Source organism: Sciurus carolinensis, chromosome 15 (genome assembly GCF_902686445.1).
Source record: "Sciurus carolinensis chromosome 15, mSciCar1.2, whole genome shotgun sequence".
NCBI classification, from domain to species: Eukaryota; Metazoa; Chordata; class Mammalia; order Rodentia; family Sciuridae; genus Sciurus; species Sciurus carolinensis.
The window spans coordinates 5,086,333-5,101,582 of NC_062227.1; the positions used below are offsets into that span (position 1 = coordinate 5,086,333).

Here is a 15,250-nt window from a genome sequence, read left to right on the forward strand (position 1 = left end):
CTGACGGCGAAGGCGAAGTCGGTTGAGAGCCGAGGAGCGCGCGCGACATTGGCAGGGCAGCGGCGCCGCCGGCCCACACCAGCCCATAGTGGCGCAGGATTCGCCTGACGGTGCCCTGGGAAGGTGCCGCTGCCGCCGGGGGACCACGTGCTGGTGCGAGTAGGGACTCCTGCTGAGAAAGGAAGGGGGAGCGTCCCCAGGTACCGGTTCTTGGGGGGTCATTTCATGGAGTAGGGCCACTGATTTGACTTCTGAAAAAGGAACTCTAAATTATAAAAGTAACTTGAACCCGTGGTCTTGAAATCGTTGAGAAGTGAAATCTGTGATGGAAAAGCGTTTAGCTGAGGTGGAGACACACTGGAGGCTTGCCTTGCCTTCCAGCTGAAGTGAAATTACAAACTCCACCAACAGTTTGATCAGCGGTAGTTTTTTGCTTTTAAAAGCAAATGCTAAAATAAATCAGTGTGAACATGAGACTGATAACATGGGTGCTTGGTTGTTGATGTTCACTTTTGCAAGAACAATTTGATGTGTTTTGTGCAGTTTTTTATTCCTGAGTCTGTAGTATTTTTGTTATTTGTTTTCTGAAAGTAGATGTCATGAATTTTTGAAACTGAAAAATACTTTTGAGGATGTATACTTAATGATTTTAAATTTCTTATATATTTGAAAACATTCATAAAGTTCATAACATTTGAAAGAAGGGATTCTGTCTTGTACACAAAGAGATTAATTTAGCTAAAAAAGACTTCTATGGCTTGGAATTTTGGAAAATGGAAGTTTGCGAGGGAATGTTGTATTTTCTCTGAAGGAATTTTCTCCCTGTGTTCTCAGTTGCTCTGCATGTTTATTCCATCTGCAGAACAAGTGTTTGGGAGTTCTTTCTGTATTTTTATTTCCCAAGCTCCTAATTTTTCTTAGTTTAAGCATTTTGAAATGACATTTTCTTTTCAGAACATTAAGGTTTTTAAGCTTAGACACATTAGCATTGGATTTGCTTTTGTTTTAATTGTTTCTGCTTGTTTTAGCTTCAAATATGTTGATTTTTCTTGTTAAAAGAGATTTACTTTTAAAATGGTTACTACAATTAAATTTTGTGTTCAGCCAAGAGGCAAACTTAGCTGCTAAACAAAAAAGTCACTTTGTAAGAAAATAAGATGCTAAATTAGTTTTCCATAATGTGAACTGTTAAAATTTCCTTCATTTAAAAATAGAGACATTTTAGAACATTCTAGAAAATGCCTGGAATGAGACTGAAACCATACTTAGAAAATTCTAACATATTAAAATCTTTTTTGGGGAAAGAAACATACTGAAAGAGAAGATTTAAATAACCTGTTTAAATAATCTGTATAGTAGCTGTTTTCATTATTTTCATTATTTTTTCTCTTTCCATTCATTGCCTATGACTTTAAAAAAAAAAACTTTCACATAAATCTAACCTATAAATTCAGTAATTCTTCTAAGTGGGTACAAAGGGTACAGATTAAAGATTCACCTAATACTGGCAAATAAAATACGAGGAGGTTTTGTTTTTGATGTTTTATTTTTCTCAGCATGTGTTTTATGGGTATAGTTTTATTCATCCTCAAAATTCCACTGTGCATTTAAAACTTGAGTGAAGAGTTTAATACTTAGAACTTGTGAATGGCCTATTATAATTTTCCAGGGGAAGCAAGCCTGTTTATTTCCCTTCCTGAGATGTGTCTTTCTAGTTTTGTGGAATGCATCTCTGAGAAATGTCTGCCTCTCACTTAATCCTGATACCTAACTTGTCCATGATTCTTGAAATAGTTATTCTAGTCTGCATGGTGCTTGGAGTTTTCTATTTTGTTGCGAGGATCTGTTGTTTGTCTCCTGGGATTGCTGTGAGATTAGAAGCGACTTGCCTGTTGTATGCTATAGGAATGTTGTAGTTGTTTAGGGTGCAGATACAAGTCATTAACCATTAAGGCTGCCTTTGTACCTAGGAGCCTCTGGTCTACTGCACTTTCCTCTTTGCACTGCCAGATAGCCAGTCATCTATTTTAGTGTGAACCGTTAGCAACTTCTACCACCACTAATTAAGAATCATGCAGATTGTTTGCTAGAAAAATGGGTGGTTTATTTTACTTTTATTCACATGGTCTGTAAAACTATAAGAAAACAGTCCTCCTACCTCTCTACATTTTACATATTGCTACGAGGTGATTCAGGAACATTTGCTCTGCAGGAGGGATCAAACTCAGCTTGCTTTCTCTCTCTCTTCTCTCTTCTCTCTCTCTGTCAGTAGTTTTCCAATTTTCTTTGTTCCTTGTAGCCGGCAAGATCTGGTGTTTTTCAACAGAAATGCTCATGTCCTTGTGAAATGGCATGTACGCTAGAGGCTTATTTTTTTTTTTTTAATACCATGTACAACTAGAGAAAGTCCTCACAGTCTGTAAATTAGAGGAGAAATTGTTACAGCTATGGCTGCCTTTGTTCTCAAAGTCATTTGAATTGCAGGCCTTGTTGGGACTGGTTTATACATTGTCTAAGTGTTGGGACAAGAACTTCTAATTAGAGTAATTGCCGGGTGGGAGCTGGCGGTCCAGGGCGGGGCGGGCCGGGGATTGGCAGGGGGGACGGGTGGGGCGCGGGCGCAGCGGCTGGGCAGGATTGGCTCCGGGCAGAGGGGCGGGGCGGGGCAGCCGGGCGGGATTGGCCCTGGAAGGAGGGGCGGGGCGGCCCAGGCATATCTGTGGCGCGGGCCGGTCAGGTGGAGGACGCGTCGGACGGCAGTGAGGGAGGTGAGTGAGACCTCGCCCTTCCCACAGCCGGGCTCTGCTCCAGGCTTCCCACCGCAGGAGCTCTGGCAAGCCTGGCGAGGTGGACCTCCGTGGAGGCTGCTGCCCAGTACCCTGGCCGCGGCATCGATGTGAATGGGTTTCCATTTGCCTTCAAAAGGCTCTAGAACGTTGGCGGTGCTTCGTTTACCGGTGTTCGCCTGGCCAGGTAGACGGTTCCCACTGGTAAGGCACGCTCCGGCCACAGGCATTGGGATTGCAGTTTATTTCTTGTGTTGTTTACCAAGCCTTCAAGTCAAAGAGATCTCGGACAAATCCATTGTGGTGGGCTCAAGACAGCTCATCTAGAGGAGGAGTCCAGGAGGAAGATAGCAACATCGATTACTGCCTTAGACTTGAGTTTTTCTAGGAAGTGTTCCACAGGTTAACTTTGTTTCTAGGGAGCTGTTGTCGTTACTCTTGTGTCGAGGGCGTGTGCGTGAATGTGTGTGTACACACGTGTGTGCCGCTGGTCTAGAGGGGTTTTGGTCTTTGCTCTCAATTCCCAGCAAACATTCTTAGGTGGAAACTTAGAACAAGTATGAGGCTGCTAACCACCGACAATAAAAGAACTGCTTTTTCATCTTTGACTCTGAAGAAAAGTTTGATTGCCCTAGAGGGGGGCAGCTTGTCATTTTTTTTTTCTGTCTCAAAATTTGTAATCAGCAGAACAAGGGTTCCCTACTTGTGACATTGAGTTTAGTAGTTTTAAACTCTTGTGTATCTACTTTTTGAGTTTGGGCACCTTTGGTCATTGGTTTTTCAAGTTTTGTTTTTAATTGATACATCATAATTTTGCATGTTTATGGGGAACAGTGATGTATCAGTACGTGTATGCATGTGTAAACCAATTAATTTGTTTTATATGAGTCAAGCTTCACCATGGAATATATGTGCAGATCATAATTGGTATGTTTGTAACTTTGATGTGTTAGTAGAAAAGTGAAGTGGAAACTAATGTGGCATGTAGAAAGTAAGCAGTTAGTAACCAGAGGAAGTTTTAAAGTTTTTCTTCTTTTTCGTTTTAATTATATAAGAAAAATATCTTTTAAAATCCAGTTAAAGAAAACTGTTTTGCCTCTACTTTTATTTTTTAAAGATAAACTCTGGATTGATTTATAGTTAGGTTTGAATGCTGAGAGAGGGAAAGTAGTTTTCCATAGAATGTTTTCTAATCAGAAAACTTAAAAATGTGTTAACATTTCCCGAAATTTCCGAAAACTGTTCTATTGTGGAAAAATGCATTATTCCAGTAAAATAATACTGAATTGTCTTAAATGAACACGTTATAAGGAAGATATAAAAAGACTACAAATGCTACACCTCAATTTTTAGAAAATTTATTTGCGAGTTTGTTAGGAACAACTTGCATGTGCTCGAGATTTTAGATTGCTGCTAGAGAGACCATTTTGTGTTTAATCTTTATGCCAACACCTGTGAGAAGACCACCCAGGTTTTTTAAACCCCACGTTAGCTACCACTTTTGAGTACCCATTGTGCATTCTTCAAGACTTCTGGTGATTGATTTTCAAGTGTTCGAAGTCACTGAAGAGAACATGTCCGGGGCAGCAAGTGAGGCCACTTGCTTTTCCCCACTCCTCTGTCAACTTCAGGCTGCTTCTGGCCCTGGGTCCAAGCTGGGACTCACAGTAGACCTGTAAGATCATACTCTTTGAATTGTCATGGTAGTAACGTGGACATTTTGCCCTATTTCAGGCTACCTGTTTAGTTGGGAATTGTTTCTATCATGGTGGGAAGCATGTTCGTTTATGAATTTTCAGTCACTTGTGCATGACATGAACCTTAGGGGTGAACAGACTTGGCTGTGCTCCTTGCTATGTGGTTTTGTGGTCCTCTTTCCCACTGCTGTGTTTGTGTTGCCCTCCCTGATGATCTGTACCCACAAAACACAAGTCTCTTTGATACAGAACACTGGCCCAGTCCTAGGTTTCCTTTGCCTCAGGTGAGCTGGTATGGAGTGGCAGAGAAAAAAGACGTTAAAAGTTAAGTGTCTGAATTTTTCCTCTGCCTTTCTTTTTCCTAAAGTTAAGTCCATTTTCCCCAGTAATATGCATTTCCCTAAGTGTTGAAGTGGCCCTTAAGAAGTTGATCCTTTGCTCTGTTCCTCATAAAACTTTTTCAGAGTTAATCCCAGGTTTAAAATGTCCAGACTGGAATCCAGAAGTATTTAGAAATTGAGTGAAATATGACTCCTTTGCCTGGCAGACGTTGACTCATTCTGAGAAATAAAACTGAAACACTGAATGGTAGATGATGCAGTAGTGCTCCCTGCACGTCTTCATTAAATAACAGCAGCTTTATTCCTTTATTTTTCCAGCAGTAATTGTCGTAGTTCAACTTGCCACCCTTGTCCACCTCCTCTGACGTTCCCCTGTAGTTTGGTGGGGTGTGTGTAAGGGCATGCCTTTTTTCAACTTTTTTGGCAGAAATCACCTGACAAATTTTAGACATGTGGCTAAAATTTATGCTTCATCTGAATTTGATAGGAAGGACCAAAAAAAAAAAAAAAAATTACAAAATAGTCTGACTAAAAAATGTTCTTGACTGTGAAGAAAAAAGGTCATGGAATGTTAGTGCTTTAGGCCTCAGAATAAACACCAGGCATGAAATTTATTTATAAATTATGTTCCCTGCTTTCCAGTATGTGTGTTTCCATATCGGAGTTGCTGGTCTGGCCTGGGGATCAGAGTGGTTGGTGTGTTTTCTGTTTGCTTATGTTGCTTTGCTTTTTTTTCACCTTGCAACTCTTGATATCATTAGTTCTAATGCTCTTGTGACTTGCTTGCTTTCTTCTTTAAGCTGTTAATCTTATTAATCTTAATTAATCTTAATCTTACAAGTTTTAACAGTGAGATAATGGAGAGCAAAAGAACAGGTGTCTCTAAGAGATAGTATTAAGTTTTTGCACATAGAACACAATAGACTCTTAGGACCCTCGTACAACGGAGCCACCATTACATTAATGGACAGATATTTTGCCATTACATTTTAAAATATGAAAAACTATGAACCAGCTCTGTTACTGTACAAAATATCTATAAAACTTTTTAGGTTGACAGTTTGAATTTTATCTTTTGGCTTCGTTCTAGTTTAGAAGTAAGAATCACTTCTGGTCTGAATTTTGACGTGCATCTCTGTAAAATGACTTTGGACAGATTCATGTAAACCACTGGAGTGTGTTGATACTGTCCTTGTAGATGTTGCCACCATGTCACTCCCTTCACTCCCCTCAGTTTGTTGAGCATTTGACTGCCACACCTAGGGGTGATGTCACTTGAAGTGAGCAAGATCCACTTTCAATTTACAAGGAACTTTAAAACATACCTTCTTTTATAGAAGTTAAAAAATAATTTTGTTTGAGTTATCCCTATTTAAACTGGAGAATCCTAGTTTTTCTTGATTCTAAAGATGATATTTTCTGAGAGCTTATTTTATTTCTCATTTGCTAACACTTGTAATTTAGAGGGAAAAAAACACTTTTCAGACTGATTATTTATCCCTGCTTATGCATATATAAACAGTAATTTTGTGCATGGTTTCTATTACTTTTCACCAGGAACTTGGGGCTATATAAAATAAATTGAACCAAATGTTGGAAAGAATAATCTGCATTGATATAATTATTTACTAAAAATATTAAATTTATAATGAATAATCTCATATAGACTATCTACTTTTGACATATGGAATAACAAAGTTAGAGGAAAATTCTGGGTTTGAATGAAATTACAGTTACTGTATTTTCCCTTGGAAAATATGAAAATATTGATATTGATGTTATAAAAGACAACATAAAACTGAGCATGTGACTACTGCTGTGCTTTGTGTAGATCAACAAGGCACTTGGAAAATTTAATATGCTCCCAATTTTTTTAGTGTTGATTGCACAGAACTAATTTTTGTATTTAGTAGTGTTGGCATTCATCTTGGCATGGAGAAGTATTGAAACAGAACTTTCGAGGTATGTGTTACTTTTAAATGCTGGTATGACTGTGGCTAGGGAGCCCTGATTGGTTTTGGTGCACACGATACTGGAAGATCTGCCTGTTCTGTTAACTAACTGCACCTACTTCAGAAGAGCCCCTAGTTCCCAGGTTGGTAGCTCAGCACTTTCTTTATACATTTCTGTGCCCTTAGATTAGCTTGCAATAATAAACTTCTTCATAAAGTATATCCTTCTCTTCCATTAAGTAAATTATTAGGGAATATTTGTAGCAGTAATTAAGAAGAATATTTCTGCTTAAACTGGAGGCAGGAAAAAAGAAAAGAACCAGGTGACTTGTGTAAGTGACTCAGGAAATTTAACTGAAAGAGTTCTTGATTTCTGTTCTTTAGAAAGTTGTTTACATAAGGTTTGGATTCTGTTGATTCTATTCTGAACCTTTCGCCCCACCAATAACATTTCTTGCTGTCTCACTATATCACAAAAACAGCCCAGTTCCATTCTTTTCAGTGGCTGCATGCTATTCTGTTGTGTGACTATTTGCCATTTTCCACTAAGAACTAACTGACAGTTTTGACAATAATAGTATTTTCATGTGCTGGATTATAGAGTGTCTGTCGTAAGGTAGTATGTATTCATATGTGGAGTTTGAAAATGTTATTTTATAAATTAGGAACTCAGGTTTGTAAAAAAAAAAAAAAAGCTAATACATTAGGTGTTACATATACTATCAGCATAGGAAAAAGCATTGTTCTCAGGAAAGCAAAAAAAGCAGATTTCAGTGAAAAAAATGCAAATACAAGTGAAGTTAGAAGTGTTCTCTAATATTTCAAAGTGTTGTGATTTTTTGGAAATCCTTAAGTAAGTCATTTTTGAACATGCGTTGTCGTTGGGGTAGAGTGAATAGCCTGAGGCTCTTAGGAGTTTGCGATTTCTTTTTCTTGAGTGATGATTTTCTTGAGACCCATAAAGTTCAGATGCAGAATGTTCTCCCTGTGGCCCCATTGTAATTGGTCTGGCAGATTGCAGGCGGGGGACAGTCGTGAGAGTGACAGGCGTCTCTTACAAAGTGCTTGGAAATGTTCAGTTTGAGTGTTCTCAGTGCTTTCCTTCCCAAAATGTGTAATAACATAAAATATTAGCATGCACATGGTTACAAGAGAGCCAGTTGACGAGACCACTTCATTTTATATAGTTTAAGTAATGTGCTTTGTGTCAGATTGCATACAGTTGGGTGACACTTTCAGCAAAAGTCAAGAAAATAGTAGCATGTGAAAATTTGACCTTTGCAATCTGGAAACATGAGACTGATCTATGCCAATAAATTATTTCAGATGCTCTTTGCTAATATTGCTGTGTTTTAATCCTGTGGTGCCAGTTTTGGAAGTTCTGTGACCAAATCATGTCTCAAAAATGCAGTAGTCTTTTTAAACGGTAGCTATTAGAAAAATTTCCAGAAATATAATATGCTTCTTTCCCTGTTTGACGTGAATTATGTGAATATTTGCTGCTGCTCTAATTTTCCTTCTGAAATTTGACTATGGATACTATACTCCCTAATGTTTGGTAAATCACACATAACTTATTCTGCTGGGATAATTTATCCCTATTGATTGCTTTCTTTATTTTAAAGAAAATTATTCTCTTATTCAATGACCTTCATTTGCTTGCAGATCCAATTTTGTGTCCCTGAAGTGATATGAACAGTGTAGATTTCTAATCTTCCATTTTGGCAATTCTTTAAAGTGTGCTTTCTGCATCAACATGTAAAGAACAGTTTTTCTTTTATAAATTTTGTTTTCAGTAGCAATTCAATCCAGTTGTTGTTTTCCTTCTGTGCAAGATACTGATATAGACTGATGTACTTTAATTGTCATGATACCCTGGTTGACTTGGCTGCTGGGCAGCTGTGTGCCTGTGTACATGGTTCTGGACTGCCTGTTTCTGTTACTTAGAAACGTTCATTCAGAAATTACAGAATAGAAAGAAGAGCACCTTGACGTCATGAAGACCACAGCTGCACTTGACCTCACATATTATGTTTGTTTTGGGGGGCGTTACAAGGAATGAGAACTCTTCCATTTTTGTTTTCAGGAACTTCATCAGTTTTATCTTAATTTTGCCCCATTGCTGTGAGAAATGTATTTGGTGCAGAGGTTTTTACTTGTTTTATTTGGTTTAGAGCAACAACGAAAGATGATTTGTTTTCCTAAGTACCGTCTACTGTCCTGAGAAGAGCTTTCTTGTCACTTTCATGAGGGTACTGTGGAATGGAGACTCCTTTTCCTGCACCTGTGGACAATGGGGGTGGTCCGAGGGTCTGCTAGGGTGGTGGGTGTGCTCTCTGGGAAGTGGCAAGGAATTCACTTGGATTTAAGGGAGCCTTATAAAAACAAAAGACATTTCATATCTACAAGATCACCTTCTTAATCCAAGGGGCAAAGGCGATCTCCCTTGCACCCTTTTCTTCTGAAGGCCTTGTGCATGTGACTTTCAAAGGTTAGCTGCTTTCATTCTGGTTTGGCCTCTGCTTGTGTTGAATTTCAGCCAGCAAGTCTCCAGCATTCAGGAGTATTGGAGATTTTTCTCCCTCCCCCGTTTCTTCTGTTTTTGTTCCATGTAAACAGTTCCTGCCGTAGTAACATAGACAAATATAGCAGAGAATGCTTTTCTGGGAGACGGACGCTCCCTAAGCATTTTTTAACCATTTTTGGGAAGAATTGATCTTTCTGTGTGTTTCAGACAGACTGAAAGAGGGGGAGGCTGTCGCTATAAATTGAAGTGACATCATATGTATTGCCCCCATTGATCCGCTTTTAGTCTCCAGCCAGGATAAAAGGAAATAGCATCAGGGAGGAAGCATGCTTCATTTAGGCACAGATCCCAGAGTGATAATGGGGTAATAATAGAACTCACGCCACCGTCGGTCGTTCTCTCTGGGAACCGCACCGCGCCTGGCTCCGCGCGCGCGTGCGCAGCTGCAGCCCGCCACCGCCAGCTGGGCTTTCGTGGGGCCGGGGTGGCTGTGCGAGCTGGTCCCTCTTTACGGCCCTGGCCTGTGGAAGCTCAGTTGTGAGGCGCGACCGTGGAGTCTGATCCAGGAGGTGAGCTGGCCCGCGCGTGGCGCTAATGGAAGAGCCACGCAGGGCCTCAATTGCGTGGGTGGTCTGTCGGGAGCTCAGATGAGTGATGCCCCATGACAGCAGCGAGAGGCTTCTGGGAGAGTCGGGGTTTGTTTTCTTTGTACAGCTTGTAGGTTAGGAGGGTGGGTTTGGAAAATTCGTATTTCCTTTCCAAGAGTCTGTAAAAACTTCTTAAAACTATTCAAAGTTGTGCAGCGTGTCTCAACTCTTAAGTCGACTGGGAAAAATAGAAGTAGACTTTTTTGTTTGTGCACGTCTCAGTAATTAACAACTGTGAAATCTTCCATATTTATGGCAAGAATACAGACTTCTGAAATCCTTAACAAGTAGCGTTTGTACTTGACTGACCGCCTTCAGCAGTTTCTTCTTGCATTCATTGGAGTGTGTTTTACAGTCCTGTGTAGTTCTCTTTCAAGTACCCACATGACTTTGGCACCCCATAGTCTTATTTTGTCTAAGTTTGCAAGGCAGATGCATTTTTAAAATACTGAACTGGTCTCCATATGGAAAAGATAATCACCCCATCATGAATTCCTAGTTTGTGCAAAGAAAGGAAGGACCTTTATTTTCGTCCGCTGTTGAACTTGGGTTCAAGCACTGTTAGACCTCCAGAAATAAAAGCAGGTTCATTCTGTAATGTCTAAAGGCCCTGCTTTCTTAAGAGATAATGCTGAGACCTACTTTATTTTTCTCCATCAGGCCAGACGGCTAAAGCCATGTCTGTCTCCCGCAGTACTGCTGTATTAAAACAGTTGGCCTGGAAGTCATGTGAGATTGAATTTGATTTCTGCGTGGGTGGGAGTGGAATGAGCCACATAGCATTTCCCCTTGCCCTGTGCCAGCTGCCAGGGCGGGTCCCTCCCTGGACTGCCTCTGAGCACAGTTGCTTTGCAAATGTTTTGACTTATCATCCTTTATCATCATTGGTGGCTTTACAGGGAGCAAAATTTTATTTTATAAAGGGAAATTTACTATATTAAAATGTAACCACTTAAAACATTTTTGCATTAAAGCGAATATTAAAATCATCATTTCAAGATCTGTAATCCCATCTTTTTTTAAAAAAATATGTCATGTTTACTTATTTGTGAATGAAAGATGCCGAATTACTTATATTGTCTGAGGCATACAACAGCATTAGATCAGCCATTGTCTACTTTCTTCATTGTTTAGAAACCACATCTTCCCTTGGAATTAGAGTTACAGTTGAGAACGGAGTTGTTTACGGAGTCGTTTCTGCACGTGAGTCGGCACCGTCTCCCGGTGTTGTGGAGGAGTGCTTCAGTCTGGACTCGCTGGCTCTTGCAGCAGCGTCTTGGGCGCCTATTGAAGGACAGCAGACACCTGAAGGGATGTGCACCTTATTCAGTTCCTCCTTCCAGTGAGAGTTGGTTAAACTTCAGAAAGAACCCTGAAGGTCCCCCTCCCTTCTGTCTCTGCCATCTGTCTTAAGGCAGGGGGCTTAACTTTAAATATCTCCATTGCATAAAATTTGGAAACAAAAGCTTCCAGTGACCCTTTCATCTCTCTTTCAGTGTGAAGGTGTGTGCATTTTCTGTTGGGAGGGAAACTGTGAGACACAGGAGTGTGAACCCAGGCATTTTGATGGATTTGTATATGAGCAGTGCTTTGATTTTTAAACTGAAGGTGTGTTATTGGTTGAACCTGGTTGGAATAAGTTGAGGCCATTTGTCTCACTCAGGGACTCCTTTCCTCTGTGGGTCTCAAACTGAGCTCTAACAATAGGCCTCATTGTAAGCACAGGCACATGATAGGGAGATGCTTTTCTTTCTGCTCTTTCCTTCTCTGTAATTCTGCAAATTGGCAGGGCTGGTTCCTGCTGTATTTAGTTAGCAAATATCGCCCAATCCCCTGGTGATGGGTGCTCTGTGCCGGATCAGGCCTGTTAGTGCCGAGAGTTGATCCTGTGGGCTGGCCCCTTCCCAGAAGCCTGCCTTGTGTGTCTGGGGGGCCTTAACATCAAGCCACTGTCCCTCTGGCTGTCTTTGGAAATGGTGACAGTGCCTCTGAGGTGCAGGGCAGGCTGGGTCACTTTGATTCAGTCTGGCTTTATCTGCCCTGTTTCTGAGGTTCTTTCTTGTCTCTGGAGTGTCTTCTGTCCCTCTTACCTCCAGCCTCCAGAGGCGGGCTACTTCTGCAAGGGGCCTCAGGCCAGGCCACAGTGGGACACTTCAATAATGGAGAGACAGAGCAGTGGAGTGGGTTGAGGAGGGCCTTCTAGGGGGAGAAAGGGAGCCTCTGCAGAGGGGGTGCGCTGCAGAGGCCTGGGCATGACCTCGGGAAAACAGCCCCCAGCCCGGCTTCCAGGGCAGCCTCCTGTGGAACGTTGAAAGTTACTGTCACATTTGGTGGGTGGCAGAGAAGAGAGCCAGGGTGCAGTGCCAGTCAGGACCTGGGCTTCACTGGAGGATCTGGAGCCATGGCAGGAGGGACTAAGGAGGCAGGCAGAGAACTATCTCAGCGAGGGGCCCCAGTCAGCAGGGGTGCAAAGCTTCCTCACCCATGCTTACATGCGGGGGGAGCTCATCAAAGGCTGCGAGTCTGGATTTGGTCTTTTCTCTAAAATAATAGCAGACTTCTTTTGATATTGTAGAAGTAGACTTTTATCTAAACCTGTAGAAAATGGCAGACTGATGTTTGTGTTAGTAGTAATGCAGTAACTTGATCTTTAAAGCATCTTACAGTCGTGTGACTTCTCAAGAAAGGAAATGTTAGTCCTTCCTGGAGTCCTTGTTTTGGCCCTGGCAGGTCACTGTTAATCCTAATGTGATGATGCCACAGACACCTTGCTTCCCCCGTCAGCCTGGGAGACCATCTGCAGCGTGAGTGTCAGATGGCGTATCACAAAGTGAATACCCACGAGAGCCAAGTAAGGTGCCCGCTGCTCTCTGTTGGAAGGGGACGTCCATTAGAACTCAGACAGGTGAGGCGAGAAAACATAGGAAATGCCTTTCTTTGTGAACTTACATGCTCATTTCCCTCGTGCTCACTTTAGGAGAGAGTGCACATGCATGTGTGGGCTGGTGGGGAGGGCAGAGTGCACACTTGGGGACAGAAAGACAGGGATAGGGAGAGAAGCCAGTGATTTGTAAAATTTCTTTTGAGTAACAAAGTGGCATTTAAAATCCAGGTGTTCTTAAGAATATTCTGCTGATCTGGTACTGGCTTCCAGGTTTGTAAATTTTGGTTTGTTGACGAGGATTTTCTGGGCATAAGCAGCGGGTGGAGAGAAGCTCAAAGCACAGAGAACGGTGGGATTTGTGGTAGTGATTTCTAGAACTCTGATGGTAGAGTAAAGGTGTTTCAGTTCCTGCATGGTATATCTTGAGTTGCTTCTCCTCCCCCGGTGCCCTGCGGACTGTCCAGCCTGCCTCCCACGCAGGCCGCAGCTTAGCACGACAGCCTCACATCCTCCATTCTTGGGTTTCACAAATATTGTTTACTCACAAATTGTTCTTTTTCTTTTTACCACATAAAGACTTCTTCCTCCCTTTGCCCATAACTGGTGGTACTTGTTGACCTGTCCTGTGTGAAAACTTAGGAATATGGATGACTTTGTGTGCATGTGCACCACTGTATAGCTATGTGTGCAACCTTTAAAAAAGTGTCATGTGGGGCTTGGGATGTAGCTCAGTTGGTAGGGTGCTTGCCTTGCATGCACAAGGCCCTGGGTTCAATCCCCAGCACGCGCGTGCGCGCGCACACACACACACACACACACACACACACACACACACAAAGTGTCATGTATTATGAACTTAGTTTTTTAATGCAGGGATTATGAGACACTGTAATTGTTATCATTATATGCTCTTTATTTCTGAGTGCAGCAGGTATGTTTGCAGGTTTTTATGGCTCAAAAGGAAATCTGAAACTGCTTCTTATTTCTCTTAAGCTTCCATGTGTTTGCCTCACATTCTTCTTGAATCTTTGTCTAGGCCAGATGACAGGTTCTTGGTGCATACTTGCCCTGAAGCCACCAATCTCATAAACCAAAATAATATTTTATTAAGACAAGCACTTTTCTCCCTTATTTTGGGGGGACTCACTAGGGATTGAACTCAGGGGTGCTCTACCACTGAGCTACATCATCCTCAGTTCTTTTAATCTTTACAATTTTAAGACATGGTCTTGCTAAGCTGCCGAGGCTGGCCCAGAATTTGAAATCCTCCTGCCTCAGCCTCCTGAATAGCTGGAATTACAGGTGTGCACCACAGCACCCAGCTGATCAATATCATTTTGATCTGCTCTAAAGTCTATACCTGAAATGGAAAGCCACAAAAAACTTGACTTCCTCAGACCTCAGAATGCAGTGTCTTAGGGGCTGCAGACAGGGTCAGCCCTAGGGCTCTACCACAGTCTTCCTGTGTTTCAGGCATGACTGAGAGTATCCAGGTCACCTTGGGTTTGCCATCTTGTTCTGAATGCGTGGGTTTACTCTCCCGTCAGCGGGATGGCTTATTCACAGGCTGTTATGTTTCACCCTTAGCTCCTTCCAGACCAGCTGGTCTTGCTTCTGGAGCATCTTCTGGAGCAGAAGACTCTGAACCCCCAGACTCTGCAGAGCCTCCAGAAGACCTACCACCTTCAGGAGCAGGATGCAGAGGTAACCAGAGGCTTCAACCGCGGATCCCTGCTGATGGCGGGCGATGCAGGCCACCAATGCCGAGGCAGTCCCGAGCCGGGGAAGCTACCGCTTCGTCAGCGAAGCAGAGTCCGTGTTTGCTCTGAGCGGAGAGCAGGGGCCTGAAGCCACGGGGGACTGCACCACCCCTGTGTTCGCTGCAGCAGGACCCTCCCATTGTGCTGTGCCTGTCACCAGAGTATTTTGAGGTCCTAGGTTTCCCTCCCTCCTCCTTAAATCATAAAAGTGGACATAGTCCCTTAAAAGAATGAGCAGGCAGGGTGGGTGCTCCTGAATCTGTGGCGCCGTCCTGTTGCACATTAAGGAAACTTGGCTCAGATGTGTCCAGGCGTCTTGCTTGTGTTCAGTTAGGACAGGAAGGAGCCATGTGGAAAGGAAATGAGAACTGAATCTAGCAGCCATGGTTTTAAAAGTAAAATTGGATGCTTGTGGGAAAGCAATGTGACGTGCTTCTTAATATCTTTTAGCTTACTGGGAAGAATGTGATAGGAATCCTAAGATGAATTCCAGGTTTCAAAAATATAAAATGATAAATATTCTGTGTATTTAGTCATCTTAAGTAAAACACAAGAGCTCAAAGAGAAGAGCTATTTTCTATAAAACTCTACAGAAAACACAAGCAAGTTTTGTTTGCATTCAGGTGAAAATAACTGAACATTTAACATTGTGCAGT

The 15,250-nt window shown here is 42.0% G+C and overlaps 1 protein-coding gene across 10 annotated transcripts in view; it reads left to right on the plus strand.

Annotated features, from left to right (window-relative positions):
• Aopep (aminopeptidase O (putative)) overlaps positions 1 to 15,250 on the plus strand; it is a 316,057-nt gene that overhangs the window by 273,872 nt on the left and 26,935 nt on the right. For 8 of the 10 annotated variants that reach the window (XR_007105152.1, XR_007105154.1, XR_007105153.1 and 5 more), the window contains one exon: positions 14,422 to 14,538. The exons of the other annotated variants lie outside the window; for them this stretch is intronic. Coding sequence is in view for 5 of the 8 variants with exons in the window: in XM_047526137.1 (XP_047382093.1) it covers positions 14,422 to 14,538 (117 nt within the window). In the remaining 3 variants the exon portion in view is untranslated. The remainder of the gene's footprint in view (positions 1 to 14,421; positions 14,539 to 15,250) is intronic. 10 annotated transcript variants of the gene reach the window in all.